Source organism: Apodemus sylvaticus, chromosome 1 (genome assembly GCF_947179515.1).
Source record: "Apodemus sylvaticus chromosome 1, mApoSyl1.1, whole genome shotgun sequence".
Lineage (NCBI taxonomy): Eukaryota > Metazoa > Chordata > Mammalia > Rodentia > Muridae > Apodemus > Apodemus sylvaticus.
In genome coordinates this window covers 182,473,269-182,490,782 of record NC_067472.1, presented here as the reverse complement: position 1 = coordinate 182,490,782, position 17,514 = coordinate 182,473,269, and the positions used below count along the sequence as shown (strand labels likewise).

Genomic DNA, 17,514 nt, shown 5'->3' with positions numbered 1-17,514 from the left:
CACTGGGGGTTTGCTGCATTGACTCTGTGCTCTTGCTGGGTACGGATGGCAGAAGTTTTTGCTTTTTTTTAAAAAATGTCCTTTCTCTGTGTCAGCGGCCTACGGCCCACAGCTTGGCCTGCAGAAGGCTAGCTCCTTTCCTGCAACCTCCCTCGCTGTGGTTCTCCTCCGGGACGCAGCCTATGCTTGAGCGAAGATGGCGGACGCTGATTGGCTGGAGGGCGGGCCCTTGGGTTCTCTGAATAAGCCCAGTGGCTAAAACTCCCTGCGTCAGTAATACTGGGCGGAAGTGGCTGGGGGGTGGGGGCGTGCGGGGATGCGCTTGTTGAGTCTGGAAATTGGAGAAGACGCTGTGGACTGTCTGTCAGATTTATTTCTGGGAGGGGGGTTTCGGAGGGGAGCTGTAGAGGTGAGTGTCCAAAGGGCTGAAAGTGCAGATCTAAGGGGACTCAGCGTGTGGAAGGAATCCGACACTCACCGGTCCGAGGGTGCTGAACTGAAGGGGGCAGAGGAATCAGAGAGGGTTCCGAGTGGGGAGATAGGAGGAGGCTGGGATCGAACCAGTCTGAGACCGCTCAGAACGGGAGATGTGATGGAGCTGAGCGGAGAGGAGGGTCCTCGGGCTCGGAGGGACCTATGCATGCGATTGCATTCGCGAGAGGCTTCATGTGTGGGCTCGGGGAATTTTCTCCGCTGACTGCTGACATCAGAGCTGGGATCTAGGGGTCGCGGGACGGGGAGTGATCTTTGGGTGGCTTTGAGAAACTGAAGACTGGAGTTTATAGGACGTCTGGCCCCCGATGGGCTGGAAGGTAGGCTGGTCACAGCTTCAAGATAGGAGGCTTAGCGACTTACTCCTCCCCACAGGACAACACACAAGGAGCTGGTGTCCATGGAGGAGCAGGACGCCAGGGTCCCAGCACTGGAACCATTCAGAGTGGAACAGGTTGACAAGGCTGGGGTGTAGAGGAGGAATGTGGGAACAGACCGGTGTGAGGTGGGTGGGGTGAACAGACCGATTCCTGGACTGCCCCAGCTCCCCTCAGAGTCTAGCCCTCTGCCCGCTTCCAACCTGCAGGGTCATAGGCTATCTCGCCAAGTCCCTCTCCAAAGGGAAAGGTTGCTTAGTCACTATGGGATCCCTGTGTTGGGCAAAGCTATTCTCAACCTTGCTAATGCTGGGACCCTTTTATACAGTCCCTTGTGTTGTGGTGATTCCCCCCTCACCATAAAATTATTTCCGTTGCGAGTTCATAACTATATTATGAATCGTAACGTCAATATCTGCATTCAGGTGACCCAAGGGGGTCGCGACCCACGGGTTGAGAACCACTGTCCTAACTAACAGTGGTCTTTCCTTTACAGGTGCCGCCTTTTATCTACTATGTCCCTGACTTCATCTCCAAGGAAGAGGAGGAGTATTTGCTTCGACAGGTGATCCCAGTGCCTCTCTCTCTCTTTGTCTGTCTCTTAGCGTGTGTGCTTGTGTATGTGTGTTTGTGTGGTCACGCGGCATAAATATTTATTGGGGACGGGGAGGTGGGGGGGCGTCAGTCCTTCTTGGCTTCTGCTTTCCTCATCATGGCTGCCAGCCCGTTACTCAGCTCCTCCTGTTTCCTCTTGGCATGGATGTGCGCACCCACCTTCTTTTTTTTGGGTTTTCGAGACAGGGTTTCTCTGTGTAGCCCTGGCTGTTCTGGAACTCGCTCTGTAGACCAGGCTGGCCTCGAACTCAGAAATCCACCTGCCTCTGCCTCCCAAGTGCTGGGATTACAGGCGTGCGCCACCACGCCCGGCTTCACCCTTTTCTTGATGAACTTGAGTGCCCGCTTGTCCTTGGGCGCCTTGAGCGACCCCGTGGCATGCCTCTCATTCGGCATGAAGCAGCACACCTCCGGGTCATGGGTCACGTCTCATGTGACCGTGGTGTGCTGGGGAGGCGGCTGGGGCACTGGCTGGGCCTCCTCGGCTTGCTCATGTTATTCTGTCACCTGTGGCCTTTGTTGAGGCCCAGGGCCATCCATGGCTGCTGCTCTCCTATGGGACCGGAAAGGGACCCCCCCTCCCCTGAATTTCTTGTCTTCCCATAATTCCTTTCCAACACTCAGCCCCTGTGTGAGAACCCCGGAACTGGGAAAACCCTGCAAGGAGAGTTCCTCTGCACACCCGCATGCCCCCCATTCCTCTTTCAGACGTTTCTAGGCCTGTCGGAAAGAGCTTTCTTAGCCAGGTGTAGAGGCACATACGCTATCCCAGCTAGGGAGGCTGAGGCAGGGGGATCCCAATTTCAGGCCTTTTGGTTTTTTAGAAATTTTTTTTTAAAATTTCAGGACTGTGTGACTGTTTTGTTTGCAATTACGCATGTGCACTCCCTCTGCAGTGTCTAAGGAGGCCAGAAGAGGTGTCGGATCTCTCCTAAAACTAGTTACGGATGGTTGTGAGCGGCCACGTGGGTGCTAGGAAGTGAGCCTGGGTCCTTTGCAAGAGCTGCAAGTGCTTTAAACCACTGAGACAGCTCTCCAGCCCTGTATCGTGAGCTCTTGTTTGAAACAAAGCAAACAAAATAAACAAGAGATAGGTTCCCTTAGAGGCTTGGGAAAACCAAAATGTGTGTGTGTGTGTGTGCGCGCTTGTGCACATATGTGTGCATGGGATGGTGTGTGTGTGTGTGTGTGTGTTCGTGTGTTCCAACTGTGGGGTACAGCTAGGCACATACTCTACCACCAAGACATACTCCACCAGCCTAAGGGCACACTTACAAAGCTCAAATTCTCTGCACTGAGATAGTCCAGTCTAACCTCTAAAACAAGGGTGTGACTGAGATCACAGTCCTGACAGGAATAGCCCAGTGCAGCCCCAGAGCCTTGGGAACAAGGACCAAAGCTCATTTTCCCTATGTTGAGACATCCCAAGTTGGTGTGGTGGCCCACGCCTGCAGGGCCAGTTCTGGGAAGAAGGCCGGAGAATCAGGAATCTACAGCCATGCTCAGTTAGGTGCAGATTTTGAGAGCAGTCTGGGACACATGAGACCCTATCTCCCACTTACCCTCCCCACCCCAAATCTGGGACTATACTACAGCAAGAGTAAATACCCATTTGCAGCTGTGGGTGCAATCTGGATAGAACATCTGTTACTCCATTGATTGCCAAAGTTGGATGAGCTGATCTGTCTGGCTTGGCGAGTGCTTCCCCTCATCATCATGAGTCTCCCTCTCGAAGCTAAACTCTAGATACAGCAACCTTCCTGGGTAGAGGAGGACCGTCTTTCGGTCAAGGTTATGTGACTAGCCGCTCTCCTCAACTAGAACCCCCTGACAAGCTCTATGTAGCCCATTTTCACCCCACATAAAGGCCTTGTGTTGGCATGGGTAAGAAAGTCCTGAAAACACCATTCCACACCTCCTAGGTTTTCAACGCCCCAAAGCCAAAGTGGACCCAGCTGTCCGGGAGGAAGCTTCAGAACTGGGGTACGTGTTCCTGGGTAGGGAATGTGAGCGGGGAAGGGGCGAGAAGGACTCAGGCTCAATGGTTTCAAAACACGTGGGGCAATCGCCAAGGGTCCCAGGGGTCCCAGAGCAAGGAGGAGTCAGAGGTTGGTGGCGGTCTTGAGGGATTTGGGCATCTATTAGTTAGTTGGGAGTATCTCTAAGAGCCAAGTGCTTTGAAGGAAACTTAAAAAAGATCCAGTGGCAGTCTCCAAAAGTCAATGGGTAGGGATGCTTCCTACTGGAATATCCTTAATGGGGTACCAGATCCCAAGACCCTGATTGGCTACTTTCAAACCTCCATTGTGCTCTGCAGGCGGGCTCCCCCATCCCCGGGGGATGGTCCCCGAGCGGCTCCCTCCATGGCTGCAACGCTACGTGGACAAAGTGTCTGACTTCAACCTTTTTGGGGGTCTCCCAGCTAACCATGTCCTTGTGAACCAGTATCTGCCTGGGGAGGGCATCATGGTAACCAAACATCCTTATCCCAATTCCCCTCCCCCAGATCGCCACGTCTGTCATTAAGAGGAGGCTAGTCATGGTGTTTGCCTCCCCTCACCCCACACACTCCCGCTCCCCGTCCCAGCTTGGGAAGCCCGGCTTTGCTTGACTTAGTGGAGTGGTGTAGGCTCCCCGGTGCTTCTTCCTCCCCAGCCTCATGAAGATGGACCACTGTACTACCCCACCGTCAGCACCATCAGCCTGGGCTCCCATACTGTCCTTGATTTCTATGAACCTCGCCGGCCCGACGATGGCACCCCATCAGAAAAGGTGGGTCCTGAGATGCTAACATGTGACATCCCATACGCTCCAGGACGGTGTGACTCTACCTGTATTTAGAGTGTTCCCCTCCCCCTCGTTGGTATCCCTACTTTCTCCCAGATAGCCAGCCCGTCCCCAGCCAGTCTGCTCGTGCGGTGCCCCAGCTGCCGTGATAGCCGCGGGTACTGACACGTCTGCGGTATTGGATGGCTCAGGAGACGATGACTTGGGCTCCGCACGGTGGTCCAACACACTTTTTCTTTTCTTTTTAGAAATTACTATTTACGTATTTTTGAGAACAGGTTCATGTAGCCCAAGCAGGCCTCACGTTTGCCATCTTCCTGTCCCACCCTCCCAGTGCCAGCGTTACAAGCGTGTGTCCCCATGCCTGGCTCCAACACATATTCTCGATATCCTCAGGATATCCCAATATGTCACTCACTCATGTGTGCCCCAGTGTCCTCCCAGACTGCACAAGGCACCTTGACACCAGCGTCCTGAAATGCTATAGTCATATGCTCTATGACCCCTAGAGTCTCCTTAACCTCACACGGCTCTGTTGGGGACACCCAACACCCTTATCTCCGACTTCGAGCTCTTAGTCATGCATTCTTGATACCCCCGAGTTCATAGAGTCTCCCCCCTGAACACCCTGGCCGGATGTTTCTCTGCTCCACTCCCTAAAGTTTCCTCTTTTCCGTCCCTTCTCCCCAGGCAGGCTTGCTGCAATACCATTCCTGACTAAAGCCTCCCTAACATCCAGAGTCCTGGGATAGGCCACTCCCTTTAATCTCTGTATTAGAGCCTGACCCCCAGATTAGCTCTGCGTAAGTATCCCTGGGACTGCCCATTTCTGTCCCAGCCCCTCAGATGCCAGCTGAAGGTCCCACAGTGTAGTAGCCCTTATGTCGTCATCTGCAGCATAGGCCCTGGCTCCTCCCAAAGTACTGGACACACCACACCACACACACACACACACACACACACACACACACACACACACACGGCCCAATAGCCTTGTCCCCAGAACCTATAGATTACCACTCCTGGGGACTTGCTGACCTTTGACCTTTGTCCTCTGACTGACGGCTCATGCCCTCTGACCTTTCACCCACTCCCAAACCCCGGATATCCACTGACCATTATCAACTGATTCCTGCAGCCCAGGTCGTCTCGGCAGCCCATCACCTCGCTGCTGGTGGAACCCCGGAGTCTGCTGGTGCTCCGGGGCGCTGCTTACACACGCCTGCTCCACGGCATCACGGCCACGCGTGTGGATGAGCTGGATACCGCTGTGCTGCCGCCCAATGCTGCTGCCTGCAAGTCGGCGCTGCCTGGAGCCCGTCTGGTGCGCGGCACCCGTATCTCACTGACCATTCGTCGTGTGCCCCGCGTGCTGCGCGCAGGCCTCCTGCTGGGCAAGTGACCACCAGGCTCCAAACCCTGTGACCTTGGAACCCTAGGGCAGAGGTAGCTGTCCAGGGTTATTTATTTTCCCAGTAACTGTGGCAACCATGGAGAAGACACTATTCCAAATAAACAAACAAAAAAAAATACCTTTACTCGTTTTGGTTTTTTATTTTTAACTAGGTGGGAACAGATGTTTCTTTCTTCCTCCCACACCTGTCTTCAGTACTGGAGGTAGAAGCCAGGACTTCCCCAGCAACAATTGCATTATTTTTTTGTTCTGCGATAGGGCCTCCATAAGTTGCCTAGGCTGGCCTGGAACTTGAGATCCTCTTGCCTGAAATGACAGGTTTCAGTTGCGAGGTGCTTGGACTTTTTCTCAGTATCATCATACCCTAGTCTTTAAATGAATGGGATAGACCCTGGTGCTGAGATAAAGGCGTCCCTGAAGGTAACAGGATCAGGGTCTTGAGGAAATGGGTGGAGTTTTCTATCTCAAAGCCCCAAGGGATGGTGTGGGTGGGGTGGTGTTGGAAATGCTGGGGAAGAAGGAGTTAAATGTCTCCCTCACCTCAGCAAGGCATCAGATTTCTCGGGTCCAGGTTCTTCCAGGAAGGGGTGGAGCGAGGCTGGCCCCTGGGCCTCTCAGTAGCCTCAGGCTTGGGTAGGTCCCGCTGAGAAAGCTTGGGGGACTGTCTAAGAAAGAGGCTTACTGGACATCCACACCTGACTCTCCCCAAGTGCACAGCCATGGTCCTGTTCCCACCTCTGGGCCATGGACTCCCGCCAGAGCCTGTGACTGGTGCCCTGGGAGCTCCCAGGGAGCAGGACATTGTGGGACTCAGCATCTGCCCCGCAGCCGAGCAGGAGAGAAGCAGGTGGGGATTGGGGCTTGAGAGTGGTTCCAAAGGATGGAGCCGTGGGAAGGGCCACGGGTGACCATGACCGAATAAGGACATGGAGAAAACTGGGGGTGAGGGGGAGGTGGAAATGGAGACACTGTGGCTCACCAGAGGGCCCATCGACATTTCTTCTCTCTAGGCCAGAGCAGGCCCAGGCCTCCTTGGGCCCGCCTGAGCATTTCACGGGTGACCTGAAGGGCACCGAGTCTGCCACCAGCCCCTCGAGGCTACCACTGGCCTCATCCCATGAGCATCAAGATGGGGGCAAGCCCTGTGAGGTGAGCAGAGCACACCCTCTGATCCAGTCCCTCCTCCTGTCTGTCCCCCTGAGTCTGCCTCTTGCTCTAGGATGGTAGGATTCTGAGGGGATGCTGGGGATCTGTGGAGGAAGGGACACCGTAAGGGCATCTGTTTGCCAATCAGCATAGAAGTGGTTCCGTTCTTTTTTGTCTCGTTTTGTGTATTTACTGTGTGCGTGCCTAAGTGTGAGCAGGCGTGCAGGTACGTCATGCATGCCGGTGCCAGAGGCCAGTGTCTCAGTCACTCTCCTCTATGTGACAGGGTCTCTCACTGAGCCTGCATAGGCTACGTTGACTGACCAGTGAGTGCTGCAGATCTGCCCGCCCCCACCCCGCCGGCATTGGCATTACCGACCAGTATTACCACATGCTTGGTTCTCTGTGTACTTCCTTGCACAGCAAACATTTTATCAACGGAGCCATCTCCCTGGTTCCCCCCCAACCTCCTTATCTGAGACAGGCTCTCCACTGTAGCTCAGGCTGCCCTTGAAACGTCCATTCTCCTGCCTCAGAGAACTGGAGTTATAAGTGTATTTTACTCTCCTCCAAGCTGGACATATTTCCATATTTTACCAAGTAGGAAATGAGAATTTTATTACTGACCCCATTCTTTTTTGGGGGGGGTTACTCTGATCATTTAATCCCGCCCAGTTTAGAGCCCTATAAAGAGCTTTCTAGAAGGCTCTGGAACCTGAAGATATTAAGTAGATGTCTTCCTTAAAGACGTCTTGAGATAGAGGCCTCCCAAGTGGGAGCATCCCAGATGTTCTAGAGATAGGTGTGGCTTTGCAGGAAACACCCACAAGGCAGCAGCCTGCTTGGGAGTAGGGGGAGTGAGTGTAGTAGTCCACTGGCCCTGACTTTGGCCCCCTGGAATCTCCAGCACTCTGACTCTGGTCTGGAAGTACTAGAAGCTGAACAGGACAGCCTACATCTTTGTCTGTTGAGGTTGAACTTCCGACTGCAGGACCTGGAACAAGGCCTTGGGTCTTGGACGCTGGCCCACAACAGGATTGTCCAGCTGCAGGTAGGAGGTGGGAGGCCAGGGTATGGTGGAGTGAGTAGAGTCCTTGGTATGGGTGTAAGCTTTCTTGGATAAAAAAATGGGTTTATTGCATATTCTGACTTCTGTCCAGGACACGGAAGATAAAAATAACTTAGATCCTGGGGCGGGGAGGTCGTGTATCTCTGTGTGTGGTGTGAGAATGACTAACCTCGTGTTCCAGGCCCTGCAGGCAGAACTACGGGGGGCAGCTGAGCGCGTGGACGCTTTGCTCACGTTTGGTGAGGGCCTGGCAGAGAGAACTAAGCCCAGTGCCTGGGCGTCCCTGGAGCAGGTCCTGAGGGCCCTTGGAAGCCACCGAGACACCATCTTCCAACGGCTCTGGCAGCTGCAGGCCCAGCTGATCAGCTACAGCCTGGTATGGGCTGCCCTGGTAGAGTCCCCAGCCCAGACCCTAATCCCCCAACTCCCATGACATCTGTCCTCCACTCCAGGTGCTTGAGAAGGCCAACCTCCTGGACCGGGATTTGGAAGCTGAGGGAGACTCAGACGGGCCGGCAGCTGGTGGAGTCTGGGGGCCCTGGGCACCCAGCCCCTTCCCCACTCCCGCAGAGTTGGAGTGGGACCCAGCAGGGGATGTTGGGGGTCTTGGGCCCTCAGGGCAAAAGATATCTCGGATACCAGGAGCTCCCTGTGAGCTGTGTGGCTATAGGGGACCCCAGAGCAGTGGACAGGGCCTTGAGGTGAGATCAGCCCCCTCAAAGGCTCCCTACTTGGCTGGGCCCCATGAGGGACCTCCCTGTACCCTTCTAGTATGGCCTTTCCCTTTCAAGGAAGACTTGGCCCTGTCTCATTCTCTAAGCCTCTCTTGTTTGATTTATTATTATTATTATTATTATTATTATTATTATTATAGATAGATTCATGCTATGCAGTACAGGCTGGCCTTGAACTCACAGTCCTCCTGCCTTAGTCTCTTCACGGCTGGGGTGGGCCCGCCTACCTGTGTCCACCTGAGCTGTCACCGTGATTCTCTTGTGAGTTCTGTATTTCCTTGTCACCTTGGATCCGTTTGCCTCCTCCTCTCCTCTGTCTTTGTCCCCTCTTTCCGCTCTTCCTGTGCTGTGGACACAGTCCTGAGCCTCTGCTAGGCACACCAGCCTCACTCCCATCTCTAAGCTACATGCCTAGCTCACCTCTCTCAGCTCAGTGCAGTCTCCTTCCGTCACCTCTTCAAGAGTACCCCCCCCCCCCCAACCATTATTTCTGACGCTCCTCACCGGGCTTGACATGATATATTTATTTGTTAACTTCCTACCTCTCTGGTGGAATGTTAAGCTCTACAGAGACCAGAAATTTTGCCTGTTTCTATTCTCACCAAGCCGCCTTAGAACTGTGCCTGGTGTATAATAGACACTCATTAAATATTTGTTGACTGAATGAATAAGTAAAGTTTCTCTCTCCTCTTGGTTTCTTTGGCTCTGCCCCTCTCTGTCTCTCCCACGAGATCCGAGTGTATCTGCATAATTTCCTCTCTGTGGCACCTCCTTCCAGACCCTTCTAGAACCATGCTGCCGGTCTTCCAAGAAACACGAACCTTTCTCTTCCCACAGGACCTGCTCTCCCTGGGGCTCGGCCACCGGAAACATTTAGCCGCTCACCATCGAAGGCGTCTCCGGAAGTCTCAGGTGAGCCAGGCACACGGGGGTGGGGGTGGGGATGTTGCTCAAGTAGAAGACACCCAACCGCAGCCGCACCTACGGAGGAAAATTCTTTTTCCTCTATAACTGAAAAGTCTAGACATCATGGGTTCAGGACCTAAGATGCGTCATGGTTCCGTCTCTGTCTTTTGGTCTCTTCTCCTACCCCGGCTGGAGTTCCTGTTCCCTGGTTTACTAACCTGCCCCTAGGACCCAGTAAACCTGCCCCTAGGACCCAGTAAACCTGCCCCTAGGACCCAGAAAACCTGCCCCTAGGACCCAGTAGCCAAAGTCCCAGGCTTGACTTCACCTGCCCAGCCTGGGTCCCAGGCTGCACCCTGAACTAGTCAGAGTGCTCTGATTGGCCAGGTCTGAGTCACATGACCCATCCGACCCCGAAGGTGTGAATGTAGAGGCACCCCCCCCCACACACACACACACATCATTACGTCAGTATGATCAGGAAAAGCGCAGTGGGTGCCTGAAGGACGGGTTCAGATGCCCACCACACTACAAGTCCATGTGTGGTTCGGGGGCGCCAGGAAAGGAAGAGAAAGGCGGCCAGCCCTCTAGGTCTGGAGGAGGAGAGATTGTCCCCACTTAAGTACCGCTGACATTCCTTCTGCTGCTGTCTGCTGTCTCCCCTCAGGACAAGAAGAGGCAAATATCTCCCACTCTGCCCAATGTGATGCTGGAGGCGGATCATGGGTGAGAGGTTTGAAAGATTGGGCTGGGCGGGTGTGGGGGGCAGGTGTTGGGGGTGGAGGAGAGGGATCGTGGAGGCGGCCCACCCTTGGTTTTAATACTGTGTCTCTTCTCAGGGTCCCAGCTCCTGCATCCAGGCGGCCCCTGACCCTCTTCTTTCTCCTTCTCTTCCTCCTTCTGGTGGGTGCCACGTTGTTGCTCCCCCTTTCGGGGGTCCCCTGCTGTTCTCATGCCCGGCTGGCCAGGACGCCCTACCTGGTGCTCAGCTATGTCAATGGCCTCCCTCCCATCTGAGTCCAGCAGCCCAGACACGCGCATTAAATGGTCGCTTTCAAGAGCTGTCTGAGAGTATCAGTGCTTGAGGACTCGGAAACAGACACGGCTCGGGTGTGTTCTTGCAGCCCCTTCTGTAGTCCTTTGTCTTGAGGGCAGGATGCAGAGAGCCTATCTTAGTTGTGGTTCCCAAATTGTGACACAAAGATTAAATGTAGCCCAAGCTGTTGGTTGAGTGGTAGGAGAAGAGGACATGACCCAGGAAAGGGAGCAGGCCACCACGGGCTGACTTAAAGAGCTGATGGCTACAGCACGTACCTGAGTGACAACTGTCTGGAGACCCTGGGAAACCACGCGGCTTCCATAGCTCAATGATGAGGTCTCCTCCTAGGGAGGTGAACTCCCTAATACTTCCTGTCTATCTGTCTAGCCTTCCCATGAACACCAGTCTCTGCCGGCTGAGGGAGGAAGAAAGAAAAGCACAGATGGCACCCGCCAAGGAAGCAGGTGCCAGGCCGGGCAGGTGCTTTTGGTACACTGCCAACAGCTGTCTCACATGCATTCTGGAGATGTTCCCATATTCTGCACGGACGGGTGGAGGCTAGGCAATCACTAGCTCAGAACTGAGACAGTCACTCTCCTTTCTAGAATAATCCCCCCCTTGGTACCAGGTTCCTGCCTAGTCTAGGCTGATTTTGACCCTCCTGCCTCAGCCTCCAGAGGGCTGCGATTACAGGTATGTGTCATTAGGCCTAACTAATATTTCTGTTCTGTGTTGCTTGGAATGACACCCAGGCAAGGCCTGGAACATGCCAGGCGAGTGCTCTATCACTGAGCCACATCTCTAGTCTAAATTCCTGGGGTTGACAACACCAGGTTGCAGCCTGATCTCCTCAGATCTAAGGTGTGAGGGGAGAGGTGGTAACGGACAAACACAAGACCAAGGCAGAGCCCTGTGCTAGCCCGATGTTCATTGAGCAGACAGCCCCTCCTCCCTGTGCTGGTCTCCAAGCTGCACACAGAATACAAGCCTCCTTGAATTGTCACAATCCCCTGACAAGGTCCCAATGTAGCCAGGTGCAAAGAGAAGTCAGGACTGAGGCCACATGGGAACGAGTGACTAAGGCCAAGTCCTCCGTGACTTAATGGCAACGGGAGTTTAGTTGTGTGGTAACTGAGGAATTCAGGATTTCCCACACAGCCAAATGGTAAATGATGTCTTCGTCTCTTCCCCCACTCATCTTGTCTTTGTCCATTTGCTAGTGGCCAGACTGTCCTACCGATTTACCAGTCAGTAAGATAGCGCTCCCTTTAAACGTCCGTAGTTCAGTCAGGCCTGCTGGAGTCAGGGAGGCCAGTCATGGGGAAGGGAGTGTGTCTTCAAAGTGAAGTGGACCGGCTACTGGAAATGCAGAAATGGGTGCTGAAGAGGTCTGGGGGGCAGCTAACTTCTAGGAGAGCCCCGTTTAGTGCAAACCAGTAGCTAAGGTGGTATATCAAGGAATCTGTCATTATGGTCTGTCTTCCTAAATACATCTATCTATCTATCTATCTATCTATCTATTTATCTATCTATCCACCCATCCATCCATCCATCCATCCATCCATCCACCCACCCACCCACCCACCCACCCATCCATCCATCTATCCATCCATCCATGTTATCCGTGTGTGTCCAGGTAGATGGACATCAGCCAAATTGCTGTAGTTAGTTCTTGTCTTCTCTTGTGTGGTCTCTAGGATTTGAACTCAGTCACCAAGCTCTTTATCCATTGAACCATCTCTCTGGCTCCTTTTCCTTCCTCAGGCCCTTGGGGCCAGGAAGAGATGAGACAGGAGGTTAAGATATGTAAAGGTCACAGGTTGGGTAGGACTTCTGTAGTCACTTTCAGAACTCTGGAGTTGAGATGGGACCAAGATTAACAGGGTCACCTTGGGGCTGGAGGTGAAGCCCAGGGGTTATGGCACTTGCTCAGCACGCACAAGGCCACAAAGAGAGCAAACGACACACTAGCATGTGCTGTGGTTGAACACGCCTGTGATCTGGAGGTGGAGGGAGGAGTCGTGGGCCATCCATGGGATTACATGGCCAGACTGAGGCCAGCCCGGGTTAAGTGAGTCCTTGTCTTAAAAAGAACAAAAACTAAACCAACCGGGATCACCTTGCTAAAGAAAACTGAAGTTGAGAGATGAGCAGATAGCTAACATCCTATGATGGGGGAGGGGGGACAATGTGAGGTGAGAAGCTTGTGCAAATCGTGTCACAGAATCTTTTTCGTCACACACCAAGCCTCCCTTTTGTTCCCCCTGCCTCTCCGACTTTGGCTTGGCAGTAGGTGCTTAGAATCCCAGAGTTTAGAGGGCGGGGCAGCGGAAGCTGAATGCTGAGACCTGGCTGAGCTATATCCTAACAAGACTGTCTCAAAAGAAGAAGCAAAGACCCCCTAATGAAAGAATCCACAAGATTGTTAAGACAATCAACATGGAAGTGAGCACACTTCACATTTATTCCCTTTATACCAGAATCCTGAGGAAGACTAACAGGAGTAGGGCCTAGGGAGTCTCCAGGAGTCTCGGGCTCATCCGCGGGGATGAGCTACTGTAACCTCCCTTACAATCCTGGTTCTTCACAACCAGTCAGACTGACAAGTTTCTCACGCTTCATCAGGGTGTTCTATTAAACCTGCGCGGCAAAAAGTCAGTTTTCTCGGCATTAAAAACAGCAAAGGGCGGAAAGTGGGGAGGTGGGTGTGTTCTCAGAAGTCAGTCAAGAGGTGTCACGGCCTCGAGGCGGGGAGAAAGTGCGTCTGTGCTCTCTGACTTTGGGTTGGTGTATCACAGCGTGCACCGTGCAGCCCGCCGGTGCCACGGGATGCCCGGAACCTCCTTGGCGAGGGAGTGTCTGATGTCTCATCATGCGTCGAGAAAACTCAGTTGTCTCTCAAGACATCTCAGCTTCCATTGAGATGAGTTTCCGATCCTCCCCAAACTGTCAGAAGGAACCTTTCTCTGGGTCTGTGTGTCACCGTCCATCGGATCGCGTCTCCCGCGCCCCTGTGCCTTCACAAGGATTCTTTGGGGCACCGCTATCACCCAGCCTGGTCCCCGGGGCTGCCGCGTCCCCGGGTTCCTCAGCCGGACCCCGCGGGCGCACGAAGGTACCCATGGCCGTGGCGTGGCCGGAACGCAGCAGCTGGAGCTGGCGCCGTCCCCGGCGATACAGATACTCGATACGCAGCACGTCGGAGCGCGGAAGGCTGGCGTGCTGCCGGAACTCGGCCCGCACCCGCGCCTCGGCGCCCGGCGTCCCGCGCCCGGCGCGCAGCAGCTCGCGGTACAGGCTCAGAACTTGCCTCTGCAACCGGCTAGGCCGGCTCATGACCGCTGCGTCGCGGTCAGTCGACCCACACCGGCCGGAAGAACTGCCCCGACGCACAGTGCTGAGAAGCTAATGGGCAGGACAACAGACACGTCCGCCGGAAGTCCCGCCTAGTGCCGCCGCATCCGATTGGCTAGTACTGCATACGTCATGGCGACTCTAGGAGTGGGCGGAGTCTCTAGCGCTCCTGTCCACCCTAAAAAGCACTCTTGGAGTGGCTTACGAATCCTGGGTTTTTGTGATCTTGAATTGAGCAAGGGGAAGGGCTTAAGAGGTTAGACTCTGGAAGAGAGTAGGAGGAGATAGTTCTGAGTCCCGGGAGGACCGAGAGCGAAGGGTTTGAATCCGAAGGTCACCAGAGGGCATAGGGATATTGGGAAGGGACAAGCAGTTTTAAAAAAGATTTTTACTATTTTTTGAGGACTGGGAAGTGCATAAACTGACGACATGACCGCTCCATGGTATGGCTAAGGGGAAGCTGTTTGTTTGTTTGTAGATAATGAGAGAGAGAGAGGACAGCCAGAGGCATCTAGAAGAGTCCAAAGTGGAGAGAGGAACAGGGCTGTCTGCAGGAGAGGAGATAATAGTGTTGGGGTTCAGGTTTAGCCACACAAACCACTGGGAGACACCAAAGTCAGTAGGGTATCGAGATGGTTTATTCAACACTCATACCAAGACTGACTAATCAGGGATGCAGACCCCAGCCAGTTCTCAGGGCCAGTTTTTATATGGGAAAACCCACGAACAGGTGCATTTGGCTCTCTAGACAAAGCAGCACTGTGTGACCTTTAAGCTGATTGGCTGGGTCTAGAGGCAGGAAGGCTAGGGAATTTCCAGAGGTCTCGAGGACAAAGCGTTATGGTCAAGGAATGTTAGGTCAAGTTAAGGTCATGAGCTACAAAATGAAGGTTGAGGCAATATGGTGGGACTACTGTCAGGTTTAACACTTAACAAATAGCAGGAAGCCGGGTGTTTGTTAACATGCATTTAATCCCAGCACTTGGGAGGCAGAGGCAGGTGGATTTCTGAGTTCAAGACCAGCCTGGTCAACAGAGTAAGATCCAGGACAGCCAGGGCTACACAGAGAAACTCTGTCTCAGGGGGAAAAAAAACACCACAAAACAAAACAAACAAACAAACAAAAAACAATACAACTAGCAGGAGATCGTGAACAGAGAAAACAGAAGTAGGAGAGAGTGTGAGAGCAGTGTGAATAATCACAGGATAAGGAGAATGAATTAGGATCTGGGGAGGGAAGCCGCCGAGCCGGAGGGAGTCTAGGGCATTGGAGTTTCTCTTGGAGTTGACAGAAAGATAGATCAGCTGTTAAGTGTAGCCAGTCTTTGTTACTTTGTGGGTTCTTCTTTTTCCCACCATTTATCTACCCCACCTCTATTCTACCCTCCCCCCCATCACTAGATAGGAGAGAAAGAAGGATAAGGGGTGGGAAAGGAGGGGAGAGAGAGAGAGAGAGAGAGAGAGAGAGAGAGAGAGAGAGAGAGAGAGAGAGATATGGAGTCACAGCCGGTAGTGAGCCGAGCCGTGGTATGGGTGCTTGGAACAGAACCCAGGCAGCCAGGGCTCGTACCCACTGATCATCCATCGTGTGTGTGTGTGTGTGTGTGTGTGTGTGTGTGTGTGTGTGTGTGTATGAACACAGGGACAGAGCAGATGAGAGGGTCAGGACCCACGAGGCTGGAGCTGCAGGCACTGTGAATCTAATGGGTTCTGAGTGTAAGAGAAATGAGGCAGGGGTAGACAACCTCCATTTCAGTAGGCGGAGGCTGCTCCATTGGAACAGCGAGCGGCCATAGCACTTCTGTGGGATGGAGGCTGCGTGCGTTTAGAGGGACTGTGGGACATGTACACACACACACACACACACACACACACACACACACAGGTAGCTACAGGAAGTTAAGGTCCCCTTTGTAGTTTGGCTGGGAGTGGGATGGGGTGTTTTTCAATATCCAGACATATTGTTTCTGCAGGTGGAGCAGAAGGGTCAGGCTGGGGCTGAGGTTTTCTTTATGGCTAAGAGCTGTGTCAGGAACCCTTTGCCTGCTTCTCCAAAGCAGAGAGGCAGGGTGGGGAGATAGATAAGTCTGCCTTCCAAGCAGAGTCAAGGTGGGTCAGGGTCTGTTGGTAGATCTCCGGGCCTGCTGAGGGGTGGAATGGTAAGAGGGGTGCGCACTTGAAACTCAGGGCGAGGGGCTGAAGATTCTGTTGACCTTGGTGGAAGGAAGAGCGGGGCCTTTGGATGGGAACAGGCGTTCTGTATATATTTCAGCAATTGTCCTATTAGCTGTGGCTTTGCTTCCCACAGTACTGTGAGGTGTAAAAAGTCTATAAGAAATAAATAGAGGCTGCTGCAGTATTGGCTGGCAGTCCCTCAAATCTATCTCTTGTCTTTGCACCTTTTTTCTACTTTTCCTATACTCATCCTCACTCCCTGCTCAGGCTGTTCGACTTCCGGCGGGGCCAGTACAGGCCTATTGCCCCACACAGCCTGATTCAGTTCCTAATGACCTGAGACTATCAACCAACACTGAGACTTGAACTCAGGTCTTCTGGAAGAACAGCAATTCCTCTTAACTGCTGAGCCATCTCTCAGGTTTTCTTCCTTTGTCCTAAAGATGCAGGCAGGGTCTTGCCACACTGCAGCAATGGCAAAGTCCTTGCTGTTGGGCTAGCCTGGGAGCCTTCAGGCCTCCCCAGGGTATCAGTCCTCAAGGTTTTAGTATCATCCTAATGACACTGGGCGGTGGGGGTGGGAGGGTAATGCGCCCTGCCCCCGAGTCCCTTAGGACAAAGAGCGAGGGATCAGTAGACAAGCCCAAAACCCTCTGCCCAGTGCACTCCTGTGCCTCTGCTTATGTCTTATAAAAGAAGCCAGGGATATGTTTGGTGGAGGTGTGGTATGGTGCGGGGAGGGGTGGGGAGGGGGTGTCTCTGTGGGCCCATGCTGAGGCATCCCTTCCCCCTGAGGTAACAGCTTCATGACGGTATAGTATAGCATAGAGTTTATTTAGGGCATGGGGAGGGGAGTTGAGGGGGTAGTAGAGGCAGAGAAAGCAGGTGGGGGGGCTGGCCATGAGCACGTGAAGAGGGCGAGAATCAGGGAGAGAGGGACAGAGGGGGAAGAGAGGAAGAGCAAGAGAGTAAGGAGGGGCAAGCTTCCCCTTTTATACTGAGGCGGGCACACCTGGCTGTTGCTAGGTAACTGGGGAGAACCCTAGAAGAAATGCCAACAACTGGGCCAGAGTCCTCATTTCCATTTTATACATGTTCCTGTAAAAAACCTTGGTGTGTGTGTGTGTGTACACGTATGCAGTGATCTGTCTCATCTTTCTTATCTATGTCTTAATAATAACCTATTTTACCTGGTTGTGTAGACTTGGGAGGCAGAGGCAAGCAGATCTACAGAATGAGTTCAAGGCTAGCCTGGTCTCAGAATGAGTTCAAGGACTGCCAGAGAACCCTGTCTTGAAAAACAGAATGAAACAACCCAAAAACCCTAAGCCCTGTTTTATTATTATTATTATTATTATTATTATTATTATTATTATTATTTTGTTTGTTTGTTTGTTTGTTTGTTT

At 53.1% G+C, this 17,514-nt stretch overlaps 3 protein-coding genes across 3 annotated transcripts; 2 read left to right on the top strand and 1 right to left on the bottom strand.

Moving 5' to 3' along the window:
* The first annotated feature begins 305 nt into the window (after positions 1-305).
* On the top strand, positions 306-5,791 carry Alkbh6 (alkB homolog 6). The gene is made up of 7 exons (XM_052166629.1): positions 306-409; positions 868-946; positions 1,366-1,434; positions 3,407-3,467; positions 3,802-3,953; positions 4,140-4,256; positions 5,410-5,791. Exons 2-7 carry the CDS (start codon positions 893-895, stop codon positions 5,671-5,673), a joined length of 717 nt encoding a protein of 238 aa, XP_052022589.1. The 5' UTR covers positions 306-409; positions 868-892; the 3' UTR covers positions 5,674-5,791.
* Positions 5,792-6,369: 578 nt separating this feature from the next.
* Syne4 (spectrin repeat containing nuclear envelope family member 4) lies at positions 6,370-10,598 on the top strand. Its single transcript, XM_052179611.1, has 8 exons — positions 6,370-6,532; positions 6,696-6,834; positions 7,739-7,882; positions 8,082-8,276; positions 8,353-8,601; positions 9,472-9,546; positions 10,208-10,266; positions 10,380-10,598. Exons 1-8 carry the CDS (start codon positions 6,405-6,407, stop codon positions 10,555-10,557), a joined length of 1,167 nt encoding a protein of 388 aa, XP_052035571.1. The 5' UTR covers positions 6,370-6,404; the 3' UTR covers positions 10,558-10,598.
* A 2,403-nt stretch (positions 10,599-13,001) lies between these two features.
* Sdhaf1 (succinate dehydrogenase complex assembly factor 1) lies at positions 13,002-13,999 on the bottom strand. The gene has a single exon (XM_052166613.1). The coding sequence runs from the start codon at positions 13,913-13,915 to the stop codon at positions 13,559-13,561; it is 357 nt and encodes a 118-aa protein (XP_052022573.1). The 5' UTR covers positions 13,916-13,999; the 3' UTR covers positions 13,002-13,558.
* Between the last annotated feature and the right edge of the window lie 3,515 nt (positions 14,000-17,514).

Bases quoted from the DNA above. Each gene is read 5' to 3' on its own strand.
- Sdhaf1 (XM_052166613.1), bottom strand. From the start codon at position 13,915: ATGAGCCGGCCTAGCCGGTTGCAGAGGCAAGTTCTGAGCCTGTACCGC.
- Syne4 (XM_052179611.1), top strand. From the start codon at position 6,405: ATGGTCCTGTTCCCACCTCTGGGCCATGGACTCCCGCCAGAGCCTGTG. The intron at 8,277-8,352 runs GTATGGGCTGCC...CCTCCACTCCAG, and splicing joins AGCTGATCAGCTACAGCCTG to GTGCTTGAGAAGGCCAACCT. The intron at 10,267-10,379 runs GTGAGAGGTTTG...GTCTCTTCTCAG, and splicing joins ATGCTGGAGGCGGATCATGG to GGTCCCAGCTCCTGCATCCA.
- Alkbh6 (XM_052166629.1), top strand. From the start codon at position 893: ATGGAGGAGCAGGACGCCAGGGTCCCAGCACTGGAACCATTCAGAGTG. The intron at 947-1,365 runs GTTGACAAGGCT...TTTCCTTTACAG, and splicing joins AACCATTCAGAGTGGAACAG to GTGCCGCCTTTTATCTACTA. The intron at 3,954-4,139 runs GTAACCAAACAT...CTTCCTCCCCAG, and splicing joins TGCCTGGGGAGGGCATCATG to CCTCATGAAGATGGACCACT.